At 52.6% G+C, this 21,016-nt stretch overlaps 1 protein-coding gene across 4 annotated transcripts in view; it reads right to left on the bottom strand.

Moving 5' to 3' along the window:
- Positions 1-21,016, bottom strand: part of AP2A2 (adaptor related protein complex 2 subunit alpha 2) — a 113,156-nt gene that overhangs the window by 5,783 nt on the left and 86,357 nt on the right. For all 4 annotated transcript variants that reach the window (XM_058304891.2, XM_058304892.1, XM_071217886.1 and 1 more), the window contains 8 exons: positions 20,612-20,780; positions 19,216-19,353; positions 15,522-15,704; positions 15,007-15,104; positions 14,341-14,572; positions 14,038-14,211; positions 2,854-3,017; positions 70-152 (listed from right to left, as the gene is read on the bottom strand). In XM_058304891.2, coding sequence (XP_058160874.1) covers positions 70-152; positions 2,854-3,017; positions 14,038-14,211; positions 14,341-14,572; positions 15,007-15,104; positions 15,522-15,704; positions 19,216-19,353; positions 20,612-20,780 — 1,241 coding nt within the window. The remainder of the gene's footprint in view (positions 1-69; positions 153-2,853; positions 3,018-14,037; positions 14,212-14,340; positions 14,573-15,006; positions 15,105-15,521; positions 15,705-19,215; positions 19,354-20,611; positions 20,781-21,016) is intronic.

Raw genomic sequence — 21,016 nt, 5'->3', positions numbered from 1 at the left:
CGGACGAGGCTGCCTTCAGCCAGAGCTGCCCCACCATCGTACAACATCTCAGAGAAGTAAAACACATACCTAAATTCTGCCGAAATTCAGACTTAAGTCCAATCTGAAGGAGCTGATTTTCAAACAGCACACCGTTATTTTTACAAACAAACCTAGGGAAGAAGGGACAGTGTGTGACTAAAGCCACTTCACCAGACGCAGGCCCGACCTGGAAGGGCTCAGTGCGACCCCAGGACCACCCGGGGGCGCAAGGGGAGGAGGAGCAGGAAACCAGTCCCAGAAGTCGCCCCAGCACCTGCTCGGGGAGGCACTCAAGAGGAGCAGGCAGCATGGCCACGGCGTGCCCAGGGGAGTCTGTGGCTCCAGAGCCCTCGCCACCATGCCACCGGCGCAGACAGGACAGGCGCACGAGGCCACGGCGGCTTCAGGGGGGCCTGGCTCCCCGCCGGACACCAGCCTGTGCGCCTGGCTCTCACCCCCTGCCCCGTGCTCGCCAGGGGCCCACGCTGCCCAGGCCTAAGGAGCGACAGGGGTGCTGCCTAATTTGGCTCGTGCTGGTCTCAAGAACGCCAGCTTCCTCAAGTGCCCCAAGGGAGGCTTGAGCCAGGGAGGAAGTGCTGGCAGGGGCGGAGGGCAGGCGGCTCAGGGGCCCTTGGTAGGCTGAGGGCCGTGGGCTGTGGCCACAACTTCTCCAGGAGGCTCGGGAAGTCCAGGAGGCACCTGGCAGCAGACGCTCCAGGTGGCAGCCCCCACCTCGAGGCCAAGCCCATCTGTGCTGCCCTCTGTCCCTGGTCAGGGCCCCTGGCCACTCTGAGGGGTGTCGCTCACTTACGGGTAAGCTGTGTTCCTAGACACCAGCTCAGCACAAGCCGGGCTGGGCGCAACCAAGCAGCACAGATGCGGCAAGAGCGGGTGCGCAAGGCAGCCTTCCTGCGCAGCCCTGCCAGGCACCCTTCTGTCCACGCACGCCGGCTGCCCTGCCCCCGGGAACGCGTTCCGGCTTGAGGCTGCAGCTTCTGCCTCTGCCTCAACAGAGTCTGCCAGACCCCAACTGACAGGCTGTCCAGTCCAGTCTCAGCCACGCCTGACACGTCACGAAGTAAAAGGAAAATCTTTAACCCTAAAACGACTTTTCTAAAACGCACTCTGACGTCTGCTGCTGCATTCACCCTGGAATCCACTGACACAAGCAGGATACCCAGGGCTGCCACACGGTAGAGTCCGAGCAACACCCCCAAGGAGCCCCTCCAGGAGCAGCAGGGTAGGGGCCGGCAGTTCCACGCCGTCTGGGCACTGTGCCACGCGTCACTGGCCAACAGCATGCAGACCCCACAGCAGGGGCCACCGTCACCGCCCAAGGCCACCGAAAGGTGTCAGGGACGGGTGGGGCATCAAGAAGTTTAGGGTTGGGAAGCGGACTTGGCCCAGTGGATAGGGCATCTGTCTACCACATGGGAGGTCCCTGGTTCAAACCCCGGGCCTCCTTGACCCATGTAGAGCTGGCCCATGTGCAGTGCTGATGCACGCAAGGAGTGCCCTGCCACGCAGGGGTGCCCCTCACATAGGGGAGCCCCACGCGCAAGGAGTGCGCCCTGTAAGGAGAGCCGCCCAGTGTGAAAAAAAGTGCAGCCTGCCCAGGAATGGCGCTGTACTCAAGGAGAGCTGATACAACAAGATGACACAACAAAAAGAAACACAGATTCCCATGCCACTGACAACAGAAGCGGACAAAGAACGTGCAGCAAATAGACACAGAGAACAGACAACTGGGGCAGGGGTGGGGGGAGAAGGGGAGAAAAATAAATAAAATAAATCTTTAAAAAAAAAAAAGAGGTTTGGGGTCATCTCAACCCAAAATAGACTCTGAGGAATTCACAAGGTGATGCAAAGCATGAAGCCAGTGGCACCGAAGCCCTGCGCTGGGCCAGAGGCAGCCCCCGTACCTCCACACCACATGGCTCTGCAGCTCTTTAAATCCCACACTCAGCAGTTTCAAAAACGCAAAGCCTCCACACCTCCCACCTGCCCTCCTTAAAGCACTCTCCTCGGCAGAGCAGGAGAGGAGAGTGGTGCGCAACTTGAATGCAAAGGAACTCGAAACAATGTGAAGCTACGAGAACCTACTGCAGCCTTAGAAGTCAGGGCCAACGCTCACTCCCCGAGTTTCCAGCCTCAGCCGGGGACGGGGTTCGGAGGGCAGGTGGCCCATGCGGGACGCCGTGCTCACCTCCCTGCAGACAAGCCAGGCAGGCGGAGTGCTCAGCACCCACCCAGCAGACAAGGGGCAGCGATGGGCAGGCTCCAGGGGGCGGTCTGGTGCTTACAGTGGGAGGGTCTGGAGCATTAGAGCAGGGCCAGAGAGCAGAGGGCCTGGGGGACAAGCACGTGGTCCTGGGCTGGCCCCACAGCATGTGGGGGTGGGGGTCAGTGCAGGGAGGACAGCACAGCCAGCCAGCCCTGGGACACAGGACACGTGGACGATGTGGGCAGGGGCGGGTTTTCCGGGACAAGTGAGGGCGTGGGGATGGAGCAGTGCCTCCCTCAAAAAGAGCCTGGGTCCCTGAAAGCAAAGAGGTAGCGGCGGGTCAGAGCTGATAGCAGCTTGACTCGAGAGGAAAAGGAGTGATGAGAAGAAATCCAGCTTCAGAGCACTGAACACTCTAGAAAACAAACACCGAAACGACGACTGCACAAGAGAAACGAGGACCCAGAAGCGGCTGGCAACACCAGCTGGCTGCTGGGCCATCTCCCCCTCTTGAAGAGGGGCTCCCCGCCCAATTTCATGGAAAGGTGGGGTGCCCGGGACGAGGCCAGGAGGACCCCGAGCAGGGCAGGGCCGCGCGCACCCACTACCTGGCAAAGTTGTCTTCAGAGCCGGGAGCAAGAGGTGCGGCTGCGGACACCGAGTCAGAGAACACGTCCACGAGCAGCCCGCCACCGCTGGAGGCTGGGGGGCCTGCAGGGGCAGGGGGCGCAGCCCCAAGACCCAGGAGGTCGGCTGATGGAGAAGGCGTGGACTGGAAAAGAAGGAAGGAGGGAGTCAGGCCCGGTCCTGCGGCCGCACCGAGGCAAGGACACAGTCAGAGCAGGCCCTGCTCCTCCACTGTACTGTGACTCCAGCCTGTGGGGGGCTGCGCTCAGAGACGAGGCACAGGTAGGAAAGCAGCCTATGCTGTTTCTCACAAAAGTTATTTGAACGGAAAATACAGTTCTGAAAATGTTTTGCCCTGAAAGAGAGAAAAAAGAAACGTACAGTTTAAGAAGTAAATCGACCTGTGTTACTAACTATCCAAAAAGAGCGTACATGTTAAAAAATGAAAAAGCAAGCCAGCTACTTACCAGGGCATGTTCTTAGTTTAATCATCAAGTATTATTTAATCATGGAGAAAACGTAAGTAAAAAGTTTACAGAGCACATATTTACTCTTTATTAAAATGAGTAATTTGGAGCTTTTAGATCTTGGACAAGACACAGGAAAAAAGCCCACTGGGAAACCCACCCTAGGCCCACAGGCCAAGTGGCAGACAGCAGGCCATGCCTGCGGCCCAAGGGGCCGCCATTGCAGATGGTGGATGGCACCGCGCAGGCAGAGCCAGGGGCAGGCCTGCTCCAAGCACTGGTGCTCACAGCGAGTGGCACTGGCAGGGCCCCTGGACGAATCAGCTGGCACTGGCTGCAATGCCACCTCACAGCCGCAGGTCATGTGCCACTCGGTTTTCTTTGCGCTGGGTCTTGTGGGAAGGCCTCCAGGGGGACGGGGAAGGTTGCCCATCCTCGCGGCGGGGGCTGTGCCCTGGACCCAACCACCCCGGCCATACACAGGCCCAAGCCCTCGGTGCTGTGCTGCCTGCTGCAGTCAGGCCTGGGCACTCACGGGGAAACACAATTCCTCTGAAGTTAAGTGTCACTTCTCTGCGTGAAGCTAAGGTGCTACAGGAAAGTTCAGAACATCAGGTGTGGATGTGGCTTTGAGACGAAGGAAGCATCACGACGTCCGTGTCCTGCGAGGAGGGCAGAGAGCCCGCCCCAGGGGACCTCGAGGCTGGGGCGCAGGCAGCTCCGGCCCCACCGGAAGGGCCTTGAGCAGGGGGCGGCCACCGCTCCGCACCTGCGCTCGGCTGCCCTCCTGAGGAAAGCGCCCAGAGCCAGCGGCCGGAGCAGACACCGCCCCTCGAGGGCCAGGGGCCACCACTCCAGGAGGAGCTGGCAGGGCAGGGGCAGGGCCACCTCCTGAGCACCGGCAGCAGCTGTCTGGATGGACGGTACACCACCCTGGCTCCCGCCCCGCCCAGTTCCGGGAACTGTGCTGCAAGCACACACCGAGAGGCTGCAGCTGACCAGGCCACGGTGTGCAGCAGCTGGTCCCCCGAAGGCTGAGTCACGCGCCTGCCTTCAAGGGGGCGGTTCCTGCACCACGCAGCGACGACGCCATGTGAAGTAGACCCGCAGCTGGCAGGTGCTGTTTTTTTCTTGGTTTATCCTCCCTTCCCCAGGTGGTCTCTCATCTGTCTGCTCGCCTTCTCCAGGAAGCACCAAAAACCCGAGCCCATGAGGGGCAAGTGCCCAGCGGCCTGAGCCACACTTGTGTCCAGGGGGCTGCGGCGTCTGCTGGCTTGTGGCCCCTGCACGTTCAGACCTCTCCTGCTGCGGGTGTGGGCATTTAGCTCTCATTGCCGCATATGCTGGTGTCTGCTCGTCCTCTTTAGGAGGCACCGGGACCTGAACCCAGGGCCTCCCACGTGGTGGTGGGCGCCCAGCTGCTTCAGCCACATCCACTTCCCTCAAAATGCTTTTAAAGTAGAGAGCTCTCATCCAGATAAATCTAAAGTCCATCCCCAAAATAGCCAGCTCACACGTGCCTAAGTCAACCACCACAGTGAACGGAAGATCAGAACCCAATGAATGTATGGCATAGTTGATTTCACTATGTGTTTCAAATCATTTAATATTTTCCAGTGATATCATCTAGTTCAGGAATTTCCAAGTAATAATGCATATAATAAATCCTTTCTCGCTAATATTAGGAAACTAGTCTTTCCCTTTACTCTCTAAGTAAATAAATGTTGAACATTTAAAGAAAGGAAAAAAAAGTCCATCCCCAAACAAAAAGACAAAACCAAGGTGCTCTGTCAGAAAGACTCGGCATCCCGGGAGACTGCTGCGGCTCTCGGGTGCTAGGGCTGACCGCCCGCCCACAACGTCCCTCGGACCGGGCAGAAACAGCCTGGGAGGAATTCTCCTAGGGTTAATGACACCAAGGCAAGGCCTGACACCGCCCAGAAGAGGACAAAGGAAGAGAATCACGATGGCAAAACTGTGAGTTAAAAGCGGCAGCTATTGCTGCTGGTGCCCTTGCCCACACTAAAGACACTTTTGAATTCTACGGACGAAGGGGGCTGCAGGGTCGCACCTCCCCAGGGAAGGGGAGAGGGAGAGCCTGGCCTGGGGCTGGCTCAGCTCTTGGCCCAGAGGTCTGGTGGCCAAGTCCCAGGACCCCTTCCAGGTGGGGAGGGGCCCAGCATTGCTGCGGGGCTGGGTTGAGGTTGCAGAGCTGAGTGGAAATTTCTTTGAGCTGGGAAACAAGGGAGGGGCTGCCAGCAAAGGTCAGAGAACTGCCCCCAAAAAAGGTGGAATTCTGAGGCTCTTGGCCTCTGGGCAGGACCCTCTGTCAGGTGCAGCAAACACACACCAACCAGGCCCTGAACAGAGAGGGCTGCCCGAGGGCGCTGTCTGCTGGTGGACTGAGAAAGTGCACATGAGGAAATGGAACGTAAATACGGAAAAGGCTTTACAGCCTCCCTCCCCAAGGCCCTAAGAAGTGGGTCTGCACCCATTCCTGAGTCCAGGGCCCAGAGTTGAGCAACTAATGGACAATCCTAAGACCCAGGACAAGTTGAACCAAGAACCAAAGAGCAGCAGTTAACACACAGCCTCCTGCCAGTAAATCCTTACAAAAGAGAGAGAAACTGAGCATCTGAGTAACCTCACTATCATAATCAGGTACCTAGACATCAGCAAAAAGTTATGAGCCCTACCCAGAAAACGTAAGACATGGCCCAAGAAAAGAAATATGTCAAAGCCCCAGAAGAGATGCAGGATTTGAGAGAACTAATCAACAAGATGCATACAACATTCTAAATCAGATTGAGTTGAAAGACAACATGGCTAAGGAGATAAATAACATCAAGAAGACATTAAGCAACCACAAAGAAAAATTTTAAAACCTGAAAAGTACAGAGCTCATGGGAATGAAAGACATGATAAAACACATTAGAGGCACGCAACAGCAGACTCAAAATGAGAGAAGAAAGAATAAGTGATACTGAAGACAGAAGAGGTAGAATTGGAGGAAAAAAAGGAAAGAATGGGAAAAGTTGAGCAGGGGATCAGAGAGTTAAATGACAACATGAAACACAACAACGTACATGTCATGGGAGTTAGAAGGAGAAGAGAAGGGAAAAGGGGCAGAAGGAGTATTTGAGGAAATAATAGCTGAAAACTTCCCAACTCTCATGAAAGAAATGAACTTACATGTCCAAGAAGCACACTGTACCCCAATCAGAATAAATCCAAGTAGACCTTCTCCAAGACACATACTATTCAGAATGTCAAATGTCAAAGAAAAAGAATAAATTCTCAGGAAGAAGCAAACCATCACACACAAGGAATGCCCAATAAGACTTATCGCAGATTTCTCTTCAGAAACCATGGAGGCAAGAAGACAGTGATATGATACAATTAGGATAGTGAAAGAGAAAGACTGCCAGCCAAGAATTCTTTATCCAGCAAAACTGTCCTTCAGATATGAAGGTGAGTATAAAACATTCACAAACAAACAGAAACGAAGAGAGTTTGTAAAAAAAAAGAATCCAACTTTGCAAGAAATATTAAAGGAAGCCTTAGAACCTGAAAGAAAAAGACAGAGAGAGAGGGCTGGAGGAGAGTATAGAAGAAAGAATAGCAGAAAGGTTAACCAAAAAAGTAAAAAGACAGAAGAAAATACAGTATGACATATGAAAACAAAAGAAAAAAATGGCGGAAGTCAATAATGCATTTACAATAATATCATTGAATGTGAATGGATGTGAATGGATTAAACTCCCCAATCAAAAGACACTGGCTGACAGAATGGATTAAAAATCATGAGCCATCCATAAGCTGTTTACAAGAGACTCACCTTAGACCCAGGGATACAAATTGGCTGAAAGTAAAAGGTTGGAAAAAGATATTCCACACAAACTAAAGAGCATAGATAGCTATATTACTATCAGACAAAACAGACTTTAAATGCAAAGAAGTTATAAGAGATACAAAGAGATACAGAAGGCCATGATATATTAATAAAAGGGACAATCCACCAGGAAGATGTAACAGTCATAAATATCTATGCACCTACCCAAGGTGCCCCAAAATACACAAGGCAAACTCTGGGAAAACTGAAGAGAGAAACAGACATCTCCACAATAATCACTAGAGACTTCAACACCCCACTCACATCATAAAATAGAACTAGACAGAAGATCAAGAAGGAAACAGAGACCTTGAACAATGTGACAAACGAATTAGACCTAACAGATACATACAGAACGTTGTACCTAAACTCAGTGGGTTCTACATTCTTCTCAAGTGCCCATGGATCTTTCTCCAGGATAGACCACATGTCAGGTCAAAAGGCAAGTCTCAATAAATATAAAAAGACTGAAATTATACAAAGCACCTTCTCAGATCATAATGGAATGAAACTGGAAACCAATAATAGACAGGAAAGAGGTAAAATTGCAAATGTGTGAAGGCTAAACACCACACTCTTAAATAATCAATGGATCAAAGAAGAAATTGTAACTGAAAGTAGTGAATAAATTGAGATGAATGAAAATGAGAACACAACTTACCGAAACTTATGGGAAACAGGAAAGGCAGTGCTTAGAGTGAAATTTATAGTTCTAAACTCCTGTATTAAAAAAGAAGAGTTAAAATCAAAGACCTAACTGAATAACTGGAGAAACTAGGAAAAAAAAAAAAAACAGCAAACCACTCCCAAAGCAAGTAGAAGGAAAGAAATAAACCAAAATCTGGTTCTTTGAGATCAATAAAATTGACAAACCCCTAGCTAGACTAAAGAAAAAAGAAGATGCAAATAAATACAATCAGAAATGAAAGGGGTGAATTACAACTGACCCCACAGAAATAAAAAGGATCATAGAGGATATTATCAGAAACTGTATGCCAACAAACTAGACAACCTAGATAAAATGAACAAATTCCTAGAAAAGCACAACCTAAACTGACTCTACAAGAAGTACAAGAATTTAACAAACCAATCATATTTAAAAAGATCGAATCAGTCATCAAAAATCTCCCAACAAAGTAAAGTCCGGGACCAGATGCCTTCAGAGATGAACTCTACCAAGCATTTCAAGAATTAACACTGATCCTGTTTAAACTCTTCCAAAATATTGAAGGGGAGTGAAAATTACCACAAATCACCCTAATACCAAAGTCAGATAAAGACACTACAAGAAAAGAAAATTACAGACCAATCTCTATAATGAACATAGATGTGAAGATTCCCAAAAAAAACTTGCAAATAGAATCCAATAGTGGGAAGCAGACTTGGCGCAGTGGGTAGGGCGTCCATCTACCACATGGGAGGTCCGTGGTTCAAACCCCAGGCCTCCTTGACCCGTGTGGAGCCGGCCCATGCGCAGTGCTGATGCGCACAAGGAGTGCCGTGCCACGCAGGGGTGTCCCCCGCATAGGGGAGCCCCACACGCAAGGAGCGTGCCCCATAAGGAGAGCCGCCCAGTGCGCAAGAAAGTTCAGCCTGCCCAGGAATGGCACCGCACACACAGAGAACTGACGCAGCAAGATGATGCAACTAACAGAGACAGATTCCTGTGCCGCTGACAACAGAAGCGGACAAAAAAAAAAAAAACACGCAGGAAATGGACACAGAGAACAGACAACGGGGGCGGGGGAAGGGGAGAGAAATAAGTAAAAATAAATCTTTAAAAAAAAAAAAGAATCCAATAGCAGATCAAAAGATATATACATCATGACCACGTGGGATTTACTCCTGGTATTCATGGCTTGTTTAGCGTAAGAAAATCAATTAACGTAATGCACCACATTAGCAAATTGAAGGGAAAAAACCCACATGATCATCTTCATCAAAATAAAAAGACATTTGACAAGACGCAGCATTCTTTCTTGATAAGAACATTTCAAAAGAGAAATAGAAGGAAAATTTCACAATGTGGTAAAAGGCATGCATGAAAAACTCATGGCCAACATCATACTCAATGGGGAAAGGTTGAAGGCTTTCCCTCTAAGATCACAAACAAGACGAGGATGCCCACTGTCACCACTGTTATTCAACATTATGCTAGAGATTCTAGCTAGAGCAATTAGACAAGGGGAAAAAAAAGGCATCCAAATAGGAAAAGAGAAAGTAAAATTCTATTTGCAGATGGCATGATCCTATATTTAGAAAATTCTGCCATGTTTACAACAAAGCTACTTGTGCTAGTAAGTTCAGCAAAGTGACAGAGGATACAAGATCAACACACAAAATTAAACATTTTGTACCTCAAAGGACTTCATCAAAAGGGTGAAAAGGCAGCCAACTCAATGGGAGAAAATATTTGGAAATAAGGGCTTAACATACCTAATATACATGACAGTTTGAGACTATTTTATATATCCTAAAAAGAGAAAGATCGTATTTGTAAACTAACCTATTCCTCTGGGTACGATGCCTTTTATTACACTGGCTTCAGTTGAGGGGTCCTTGATTAAATTACCTGTTAAGATTAGGGCTTTGATTCAACCACATCAGAAAGGCATGACCCAGGTTGAGTGCCCACATCCTTGATGGGCCAAATAAAAGGACACTCACTCAAGAAGACACACAGGAAGAGAACTCTGTCGTTTTTGATCCTGAGGCCCCGGAGAGATATGAGCTACTTGCCTGAAAATTTGCAGCTGACCTTGGGAAGAGAACAGAACAGCTGAGAATGCCTGGAAAGAAACAAGCCCTATACCAGGAGAGAGAGAAAGCCCTGAGAGACAAGCCCTGTGCCAGCCTGGAGCTGAGAGAAAGGAAGTCCAGAGGGGGAGCTGAGCCCTCAGAGAGATCAGTGACCATCTTGCTCCGACAAGTGGCAACTGGCTTTGGTGAGAAAGCAACCATGAGTTGGACTCTTTAGGGCCTTGTAAAAGCCAATGGATTTCTAGTACTTTGCATCAACACCCCTTTGGCAGACTAATACAATATATAAAGAGGTGCTACAACTCAACAATAAAAAGACATATGACCTGAATGAAAAATGGGCAAAAGGCTTGAGTAGATATTTGTCCAAAGAATAAATACAAACGGCAAAAAAAAAAAGTTCAATGTCACTAGCAGTTAGGGAAATGCAAATCAAAACTATGAGATCATTTCACACCTATCAAAATGGCCACTATTAAAAACACAGAGAACTACAAGTGTTGGAGAGGATGTGTAGAGAGAGGAGTGCTTATTCACTGTTGGTGGAAATGCAGAATGGTACAGCCACTGTGGAGATCCTAAAGAAGTTGAATATAGGGAAGCGGATGTGGTTTAACTGAGAGAGCGTCAGTCTACCAAACGGAGGGTCCAGGGTTCGTTACCCAGGGCCTCCTGGCCCATGTGGTAAGCTGGTCCACGCAGTGCTGCCATGTGCAAGTAGTGCCATGCCACACGTAGGGGCGCCCATGCACAAGGAGTATGCCCCGCAAGGAGAGCCACCCCGTGTGAAAAAAGTTCAGCCCGCCAAGGAGTGGCACTGCGCATACGGAGAGCTGACGCAGCAAGATGAGGCAAAAAAAGAGAGACACGGTTTCACAGTGCGACCAGATAATGGAAGTGGGCACATAAGAACATATGGCGAATGGACACACAGAGAGCAGACAATGGGGGGAAAGGGGAAAGAAATAAATAAATCTTTAAAAAAAAAAAATTTAAATATAGACTTGTCACATGACCCTGCAATACCACTCCTGGGTATATACCCAGAAGAACTGAGAGCAGTGACATGAACAGACATCTGTACACGGTTGTTCAAAGCAGCGTTATTCGGGATTGCTAAAAGCTAGAAACAACCCAGGTGTCCATCAACAGCTGAATGGATAAACAAACTGTGGTATATACACACGATGGAGTATTATGCAAATACTATATGACTGCATTATTATGAACTAAATATAATGTGTAAACTTATGGCGTTAATAACTTGAACATAGGTCACTAGAAAATAGACTGAAATTAGAAAATGAGAAGCTGAGGGTTAACTTGTGCAGAATTGGTAAAAGATGTGTGTTAAACTTTGGATATGACTAGAAAAGGTAAAAGCCCAACAAAAGTCTGTACCCAGCAGTACTGCTATGTGGGTATGAAACGAGCTTAAAGGGAAAGTCTTAGGTCTAGTATATTACTAAAAGGAAAGCTAAAAAAAATAACATGGACTGGACATCATAGTAAAACCACACGTGAAGTATGAATATAGATAAAATTACATAAATAAAATTGGTCTTTCTTTGAAATCAACAAATACATATTAACACTATAAGATGTTAATATTAGACAGAAAAAAACATGCTAAGTGAAAGAAACCAGAAACAAAGTAGTACATACTGTATGATTCCATTTATATAAAATGTAAATATAAATCAATTTATAAAGATGAAGTTAGATTACTGGTTATATAGGGCTGGGGAAAAGCTGCTAAGGCGTATGGAGTTTTTCTTTTTGGAGTAATGAAATTGTTCTACAATTTTTTGTGGTGATGAATGCACAACATTGTGATTACATTAAAAGCTACTGATTATACAATTTACATAGAGTGTATGGTATAAGACTATATCTCAATAAAACTGCTTAATAAATAAGTAATTCTGCAAGAATAGCCAGAAATAGCAGCTATGTACAGTACAGGAAACAGATTAAGAGGTGAAGAATTTTCTTGTTTTTTTGTTTTTCATTATTGTTATTATTAAAATAATGAAAAAGTTCTCACAATGACTGAGGTGATGAATGCACAACTATATGCAATATCAAATACCACTGAGTGTACACTTTGGATGGATTGCAGGCTTTATTAATATGTGGCAACAAAGTTGACTTTTCTTAAAGCTACTTATTGAGGACAGCCTTGCCAGGGGCCCTTTCCGTGCTGGAGGCAAGTGCTCAACCCGAAGGTCGCTGCGCTGAGCCAGCCTTCCTGAGGCCAGCTGTGCCCTTGGCCTTGCACACGCCTGGATCCAAATGCTAGATTTCTCGTGCCTCTGGGGAGGATCGCGTGGCCCATTTGATTTCTCCTAAGCAACTTAGCTAAAAACTCCCTGCCTCGGGCACACCTGGAAGGCAAGAGATGCCCCGAGCAAAAGTACGTGAGCCTGGTAGGAAAAGAGCTGAGGGAGAACCAGAGTCAGACGGAAGCTCATCTTCCAACTTCCAGTGTCAAGGTCTTCAGAGAGGAGGAGAGCCCTGAGCTGTCCTCCAGGGCCAGAGCGGCAATTACAGCCTGTTTGTGAAACCCAGCAAGGGGAAGTCCTGCACGAGCTCTTCCTCACAATCTCACTGCTCCTCTTCCTCCAGGGACGCCCAGGACCGCGCCTTGCCTTCCCAGGGGAGGCTGCTGCTGAGGCATTTCCCAGGAAGATGAGAGCCCGCCCAGGCAGACAGAGCCCTGGAGGAGCTGCAGGCCCAGTTCACAAGCCTCACTCCACCGCCCGGCCCACCTCCACTGCCCAGCCCTCCCCCCACCCCCTGGCCCATTTCAACCACCCGGCCATCACTTCACTGCCTGGCCCACTTCCAAAGTCTTCTCTGGTACCAACAGGGGCCTCCTGCTCTCTTCACACTCAAGGAAGCGGGAGCAGCCACGTCACGGGCTTGTCGGGACACCCCAAAAGCTGCTCCTGGTCCACCCACTTGCTCAGGGGATACATGCAGAGGCACTGGACCTATGTCTGCAGAGTGTGTTGTGACCCACAGGAGGGCTGTGTGGCACAAAGGGAAGACAACCGCCTGGGCCAAAGCATGCACTTTCCATTCCTTCCACAACCGCCTAACCAGGAAAGCCGGCGGCCAGCGCCGCAGAGCAAGACCAAAGAGCAGCTCGTCAGGGGAGAAGGCCTGCCCACAGCCCGCCCTGCCACAGACCGCCCTGCCCACGGCCCACATGGTAGGAAGGGGGAGAGCGACAGGAGTCTGGCACGGTCAGAACACCCTCGGCCCTGGTGTTCTCGTCCTGAGCAGCAGCACCCACAGCCAGCAGGATGCATGCAAGCTGCAGCGGGCTGGTGAGCAGACCACTGAGGTACACCAGGTCCCAAACCCAAGCGTGACTCCAAGGATGCACCCGGCTGTGCCCAAAACACACCCATCCCTGGCAAAGCAGGCACTCGTGGCCCAGGAGTTGGCACAGACCCCTTCAGCAGACCAGCTCCGAGCACACGCAGTCCACACGGCTTCCTGACTAGCCGGGAGACAGACCACATGAGGGAAGTGCTTGCGGGGCTGCAGGCCCCAGTGACGGCAGCATGGCAAAGCCCTGCTCTCGTGAGCTCATGCTCTAGTTGGGAAGAGAAGGCAAAATAGGCTCAACATCCAAAGCAATGCTAGCCACTCAACAAACACCGGGTGATGGGTTTTCATTCATGTGTGAACATTCTTGCCACCGCACACCTAACAGGAAGATGCACTGTGATCCAGCTCACTACAGAAAACCTAGAGGCAAGCCCAGGCAGGTCCACTCCAAACCAGGTCTCCCAGGAAAAGCACGTTACGCTTTGGAAACAAAGCTCACAGGGCACGAGAAGCCAGCCCGGAAGGCGCAGGCCAGGAGACGGAGCCCCCATGCTCTGGGGCAGGCTCAGCAGCACTTCCTGGAGAGTCCTGGGCATGTGAGCACCACAGCCTCGATGCACCCCCCCCCCCCCTGCCCACCATGGGCACAAGCTCCAGCTGGCTCTGAATCCCAGAGAGTCTGTGCCATCGGAGCAGTGACCCACCGAGGCACTGGTGCTGGCAGGGGCGGGCTCGGTGCCCCCGTTGACGTCGGCGCCCCTCTCCCGCCTGCTCCCCTCCAGGTCCGTCACAGTGCTCGGGCCCTTCTTCCTCTTGAGCTTTGCCAGGATGGAGGACTCACGCTCTGGGAATGGGGGCATTTCTTCCAGCACCGTGGCCTGGAGGAGAGAAGCAAAGGGTCAGCGCCCTTATCCAGACACGGGGCACTGCGGGGAGTGAGGGGTGGGCACGGAGCACAGCTTTCTGGTACAACGTTACCCCCCGGCTCGTGGTGGCCCCGCACCCACCAGGATGTCGGTGCTGGCGATGGTGCTGAGCCGCAGGTACTCCACGGCCCTCTGCTGCAGCTCCACGTCGGCGTTCTTCAGCTGGCTGTCACAGCGCAGCACGTCCTGGATGGTGGCCTTCACCTCCGGAAAGAGGTTCACGAACTTAATGTAGGTGGACAGCAGGAGCGCGCGGGTGGGCACACTGCACAGGTGGAACTTGGAGTGCAGCAGGTCGAACTGGACCAGAGGGCTGGTGGTGGGAGGGCAGTGAGCAGGAGGCCCCTCGCCGCCAGCCCTGCACCCACAGCCCGGTCAGGGATCCCGGCCTATCTGCTGGGGGGCCTCTCGGGGAGCCCAGCCACCACCTGTCAACCAGACTCTCTAAAGAAAACAGGCCAAATTCCAGATCTCACTGCAAATTTTGACTCTGAATAGTGTTAAGTATACGATCATGTCCCTACTTCCACTAGAATCTCTGGGTTTTCTATTGCTTGAAGAAAAAATAAAAAGACGTGAATCCAAAACAGAAGTGGGTTAGCCGTATGCCACCATGGAGCCAAGCCCAGAGCTGCTGGCAGGCCCAACCAGCAGGCGAAGGACCCGCCAGCCTATGCCCAGGTCGGCAGCAGGAGAGCCGGTGGGGAAGGAGCAGAGGCCAGACGCTGTGCGTCACACGTCTCTCACCTGGATCTTGGGTCCCCAGCTATCAAATTTCCAAACTCTCCCAAGATGTAGCCGCCCACTTTGACCAGATTTTCATGGCAGGCTGGAGCTTGGAGAGCCTGTTAAGTCACAGAGACACGGAGTTAGCTCCTGCAGGACCTGAAACCCACAGGTGCCAGAAACTCGAGGCATCTGCCTGCAAGAAAACCCAGCGAAGCGTGGCTGTGCCAGAAGAGAACTCAGCTCACTTTCCTCCCAAGTTTCCTCTTCCACTGAGCGCAGGCTTTCGCGACTTTAGCTCTCACTGCCCTGCCCCCTCCCAGCACAGAGCAGACATGCTGCTAACAGGCGGCGCCACCCAAAGGCAGCCAGAGCTGCAGCCCCAAAAGCCGACCAGGGAACAGACCCCTGACCACCACCTGAGGATGTGCGCAGCAGCCCCACCCTCGCCTGCTGAGGGCGGACCCCGCCAGGCGGGGGCTCGGGATGCAGAGCTGGACGCATGGGCGGACTCCCACGCAGGCTGCCATGCTCACCTCGAACACCGTCTTGGCAGCGTAGCCCTGCACATCGTCCCTGTTGATGACGATCTGGATGACACGGTACCACACCTCCTCGCTGACATAGTCGCCGGCCACGCGGATCAGGCTGAGGATGGTGTCCACGTACCAGGTGTAGTCCACGGCATACTTCTCAGCCAGGATGGCCACCTTCAGCACCTGCGCAGACAGCGAGAGCCCCTCACTGAAACCCGAGAGACCCTCAAGTGCGTGAACACTAGGGGTACACGTGGAGTTTCCACCCAATTCTCAAAGGAACCCATGGCCCAGGAAGCGCTCGACTGGCTGCTTGAGGGGAAAGCCGACCAGAGAACCAGAAGCAGAGAACAGTCAGGGACAGCGAGAGCCAGACGGATGACCTGAGGGGCAGGGTGGTGATGTCTCGCAAGCACCTGCCAGGCACCAGGCCCACACCATCCCCAGGCTGGGGCCGCGGCCTCTGACACACGAGAAGCAGCCGTGCCCAGGAGGCCTCCTCCTCTTCTGGCCAGCACCCTGGGGACACCCCTCCCTATCCCTGCCTTCACCTGCTTGTCCCTTCCCCCACCCCAGCACAGGGCTCAGAGGGTTCCATGACACCCCACCCCCCAAAGGCGGCTCTCCCAGCATCCAAAACCAAACCCCTTGCGTCCCCAAAGGCCCCCTCCCTGTACTGACACCCTCCCTGAACTGCAGCCGCGGCCGCCTCTCAAGCTGCGCAGTCTCACTGTGTGCACACCACACATCTCCACATGCTCACGTTCAAACCCAAACAGCCCAGGAACGGGGACTAGCCACAGGTCAGAGGCAGCCCCACTCCACCACAGGGGGCTCGAGGATAAGGGGCGGACCAAGACCACACCCTCTGCTCCACTCGTAGGGGCCCGGACAACCATCCATTGCTGGCTGCCTAGGGCAGGGGCCGGGGGGGGGGGCAGGGCAGCCAAAGGGCCAACGGGATGAGAAAGCCCTGAAATCGACCAGATGGCTGCGCAGCTGTGAACACATCAACACCCACTAACTGCTCTTGAACAATGTGTCAGCCCCACCTCAACGAAGGGTTAAAACCAGGAAGCAGGGGCAGTCTGGAGAGTCGCATGCAGCTAGTTCCAACACCAGATGCCAGGGACAAGGGCCAGGGGGCAACACACCCAGGTGAAAGCATGTGTCACACAGATGTGCACACACCACACCCTGCTGGAGACCCTGCTGGAGACCGTGGCACCGGCTGCCAGCAGCGCTGGCTCCCACCTAGCTGTTCCCCATCCCCACAGAATCCCACCAGTCCGTAAGACCCCGCGCTGGATCCAACTGTGCTGCACAGAGCCCAGGTCCTCCTCTCTGGGGTATGTGGCCACGAAGAGCCCCTGGCCCCGAGGACCTTGACGTTCGGTAAGAAGGACTTAGGCACTTACGGAGGGTGTACCTGCTGAGCCCAGACAACTTGGAATCGTGTAATAGTCACAGAAATTGAGACAACACACAGTAAACTCCTAAAGACATCCTAGAGCTAGTGGAGAACGTGACAAGCCAAGCCTGCAGGCAGGCATCCCAGGGCTACGAAGGCAGTCCCGCCAAGAGCCCCGAGGCAGGCAAGGCTGTAATGGCACTGGCGGTGCTGCGTTCAGACCACGAGCTGCTCAAGGAAAACTGCACTGTGCACAGGCAGGACAGAGGCGCACAGGAGCCTGCCGGGGAGCAGACTTCTTGAGGAATGCTGATATAAACACATGCAAAAGTCTCAGAGAGAACACACGAAACCAAAACCTGGCTCTCTGCAATGACCAGGGAAAAAAAAGGTTAACAAACCTTTAGTTTGACTGGGAAAGAAAAAGAGAGAGAAGACACAAATAACTAAAACCAGAAATGGAAGTGGGGCATTACTACCAGTCTTTCAGAAATAAAAAGGATTATAATAATAAAATAATAAAAAGGACGAACAACTGAACGCCAACCTAGATGAAACACAAAGTCCCTATAAACACAGAAACTGCCTAAACTGACTCAAGAGAAGTAGATGATCCCAATAGACCTATAACCAGTCATCAAATAGTTCCCACAGAAGGACAGTCTGGGACTGGTGGATTCACTGCTGAATTCTACCTTCTTTCTGGCCTTTATTTCCCATTTCTCTTCTTAATTCTGATGGGCAATAAGCTCCTTGCCTGCAGTTTTTTTGTTTTGTTTTGTTTTGTTTTTTAGTTGTGTTTTTCCCAGGAGAGGACGGGGAGTGTGACAAAAGGAGCAAAGAAAAATTTTTAAAGGAGCATAGAAAATTAAAAAAGGATTTCAACCCAGAAAAAAAAAAAAATACTTCAAAGCTCCAGTAATTAAAACAGTGTGGTACTGGCACAAGGACAGGCATACCAGCCAATGGAAGAGAACTAAGAGTTCAGAAGTCAACCCTCACTTCGATGGCCTGTTGATTTCCAACAAGGCTGCCAACGGGAAGCGTCTCCTCAACAGAAGGTGCTGGAAAACTGGAGATATGCACAAAAGAACGAGAAAGGACCCTTACTTCTCACGACACACAAAGACTGATTCGAAGTCGATCAACAACCTAGATGGAAAAGCTAATATTGTAATACTCTCACAAGGAAACATAAGGGCAAATCTCCATCTTAGATTTAACAAGGATTTCTTAGATTTGACACCAAAAGCACAAGCAGTATAAGAAAAACCACGTTGACTGTGCTTCGTCAAAATCAAAACCTTTGTGCACCACAGGACGTTACAAGGATAAAGAAGTTGGTAAGCTACAGAAGAGGAGAAAATACCTATGACTCCTACATCCATTTAGGCCTAGTCTCCCACATATGTAAGAACTCTCACGACTCAAGAATGAGAAGCAGCCCAATCAGCCCAGGACACCCGGGCATCATTTCTGCATGGGGCGCACACGGCCAACAAGCCCATGAGGCGGCGCTCAGCAGCCGGCTGTTCCGTCAATGCGCACCTCACACCACTGGATTGGGCGGCCGTAAAAAGTAAAACAAAACCAAGGCCAGCGTTGGCGAGGACATGGAGAGCAGGAGCAGCCATGTATCGATAGGTGTGAACAGCACGCCTGCGTGGTAGATCAGCTCGGCGGCCCTTGAGGGTCCAACACAGCGCCAGCCGGGACCGCAGTCCCACTCCAGGCGTGTGCCCAGACAAGCTGCAGCAAGGGCTTGACTCCTGCCAGCACCGTTCGCCAGCATCATCCTCAGGAGCCAAAGGTGGAAGCACCCCAGAGCCGTGAGCGGACAAAGACGAAGGCATGACAAACGCAGCCTGTCCATCCCAGGGGACGCCGTCCAGGAATAAGGAGGAATGGAGGGCTGGCACATGGCACGGCACGGAGAAGCAGCGTGAGAGAGAGCACAGGAGGCCACACAGCGTGACTCCTGTTTAAGAGCTCCATCGTGACAGGAAGCCGACAGGCAGCTGCCAGGGGCCGATGGGGGACCAAGAGCCCCCCCTTTCTGGGAGGGGTGTCCTGGGGTGATGGAGAAGTTCTGAAACTAATGTGGGGGCTAAATCAGATGCCTGAGTGTATGCTTTAAATGGTTACTGTGGGGCTGTGACTTTCTCCTCAGTAAAGACAAGATCTGAGTCTAGCATCCAGCGGACGCTCGATAAAGCCTGCTGACCAGAATCACAGGCCAAGGAGTGCACCCCCACCTCCAGACCCAGCCGCGGTGGGACTCACGATCTCCTCGCGGATGGAGTAGTCAGCCGTCCCCAGGTAGCTCAGCATCTCGGCCACGATCTGCTGCGCGTTGCTCCGGTCACACATGGCGTAGAGCAGGTCCACTGCCCGCTGCCGCACGCTCACGTCCCGCTCTGTCTGGGGGAGGGAGAAGCGCCAGGTAAAGGTGCGCAGGAAGCTGCAGTTCTGTGGACACGCATCACCCCCCTGTGCGCAGGGCACAGGGGCTTTCCTCAGCTGTCCACAGATACTGTCTCAAGTATGTGGTCATCCCTCCCTAGCCCAAGGCTTGACCTCTGAGCCCCCACACTCACCATCCAGGTCAGGAACCCTGCAGGCTCCGACCGCGTGGTGCCCCCCACCTCTCGCCACCCGCACTCGGACCTCGCAGGCCTGGCCTGCAGGACCCCACTCCGCCTGGCCAGCTCCTCTGCAGAACAAGCCCAGCCAGGTCCGAGTGGGCGGGGTCGCTGGGGCCCCTCCACTGTGTGGTCACAGACCGGCGGCTTCCGCGTCGCCTGGGGACTTGCCGGAGATGCCAGTTCTCAGGCCCCACCCCAGACCTGCCCCAAAACAGGTCCCAGAAGCTGTGCGTGTGCCAGAGCCCGCGGGCACCAGCCCCGTCCCGTGAGGGCACCCCCTCTGGGAGGGACAGGCCCACTGCCCTGGTGACGGACACCATCCTCTCCCAGGAAAACGACACATCTTTCTGACCAGAGAAAATGACTCAAACAACCCGAAACACCAGGAGCCAGGTTGCAGGCGCCTCACACAGCCTTGCTCGCTCAGCTCCATGCAGACAAGGAACGGGAAGGCCCGTGCCCAGCAGTGCTGAGGCCCACACTCGGCCCCCGCCGTGCTCGCCACCCTGCGTGGCCACGACCAGAGCCCCATCTGTGCCAAGGGTGGGCAGGGGCCAGGTGCCCCCGACTCAGGAAGGTAACTCCCAAGGAAGATGAGTTGTCTTGCAAAGGGTGAGTGTCCTTGGAGACAAGGACAAACACTATACCTTCATGCCAAACAGAACTGTTTCCACTTACTCATGTTTTACTTGGACTTTGCGACGTGACAGAAGCCGTACATCATGATAACCATTTTACAGGCAACGAGAACAAAACTCCAGGGGGGGGGGAACATGGCTGGGGCAACAAGGAAAGCTACGGCCTGTCTGGGAGCACGGCACAGCTGCGCGGCTAGGAACAGGTGCAGGCGCTCTCTGCAGGCCCTGTGCCGGACAGGACAAAGGTGCTCGCACCCACTGTGGGGCACTGCGACGAGTGACAGAGCTGGAGACCAGCAGCAAACACATGCGCCTCAGGGAAGCTGTCGCCATCTCCACAGCAACAAGTAGGGAGACGCCACGCAGCTCCAGGGCTGAGCCCAGGCTCTCGCTCACCTTGAGGGCATTGATGACGGTCTCGATGTGTGTCTTGACGGCCTCGTGGGAGAACTCGGAGCTGGCCAGCGCACACATGCTCTCCAGGGCCAGGTAGCGCAGGTTGGTCTCGCGGTGCTGCAGGAACTGGCCCAGCTGGTTGCAGGCGCGCACCAGCAGGTTTGGCTCACTGCAGGGGAAAGGGAGTGAGGTGCTGGGAGTGCCCTCAGCACACGCCACACCACGTTAATACCACCCTGCTACGGAGAGGAAAACCGCAGAGGCAACAGCCCTGAACTTGGACGGGCCTGCCTACCTGCTCGCGTGCTGCACACTAACTGCATTTCAACACTAGCGCTCATCCGGAGGCTGCCACCTCCCGCCTCCCGCCACCTGCTCTGTAGGCCCCTCCAGCCCCAGGGCTGG

The sequence above is a fragment of the Dasypus novemcinctus genome, chromosome 10 (genome assembly GCF_030445035.2).
Source record: "Dasypus novemcinctus isolate mDasNov1 chromosome 10, mDasNov1.1.hap2, whole genome shotgun sequence".
Lineage (NCBI taxonomy): Eukaryota > Metazoa > Chordata > Mammalia > Cingulata > Dasypodidae > Dasypus > Dasypus novemcinctus.
This window is presented reverse-complemented; position numbering and strand designations above follow the sequence as displayed.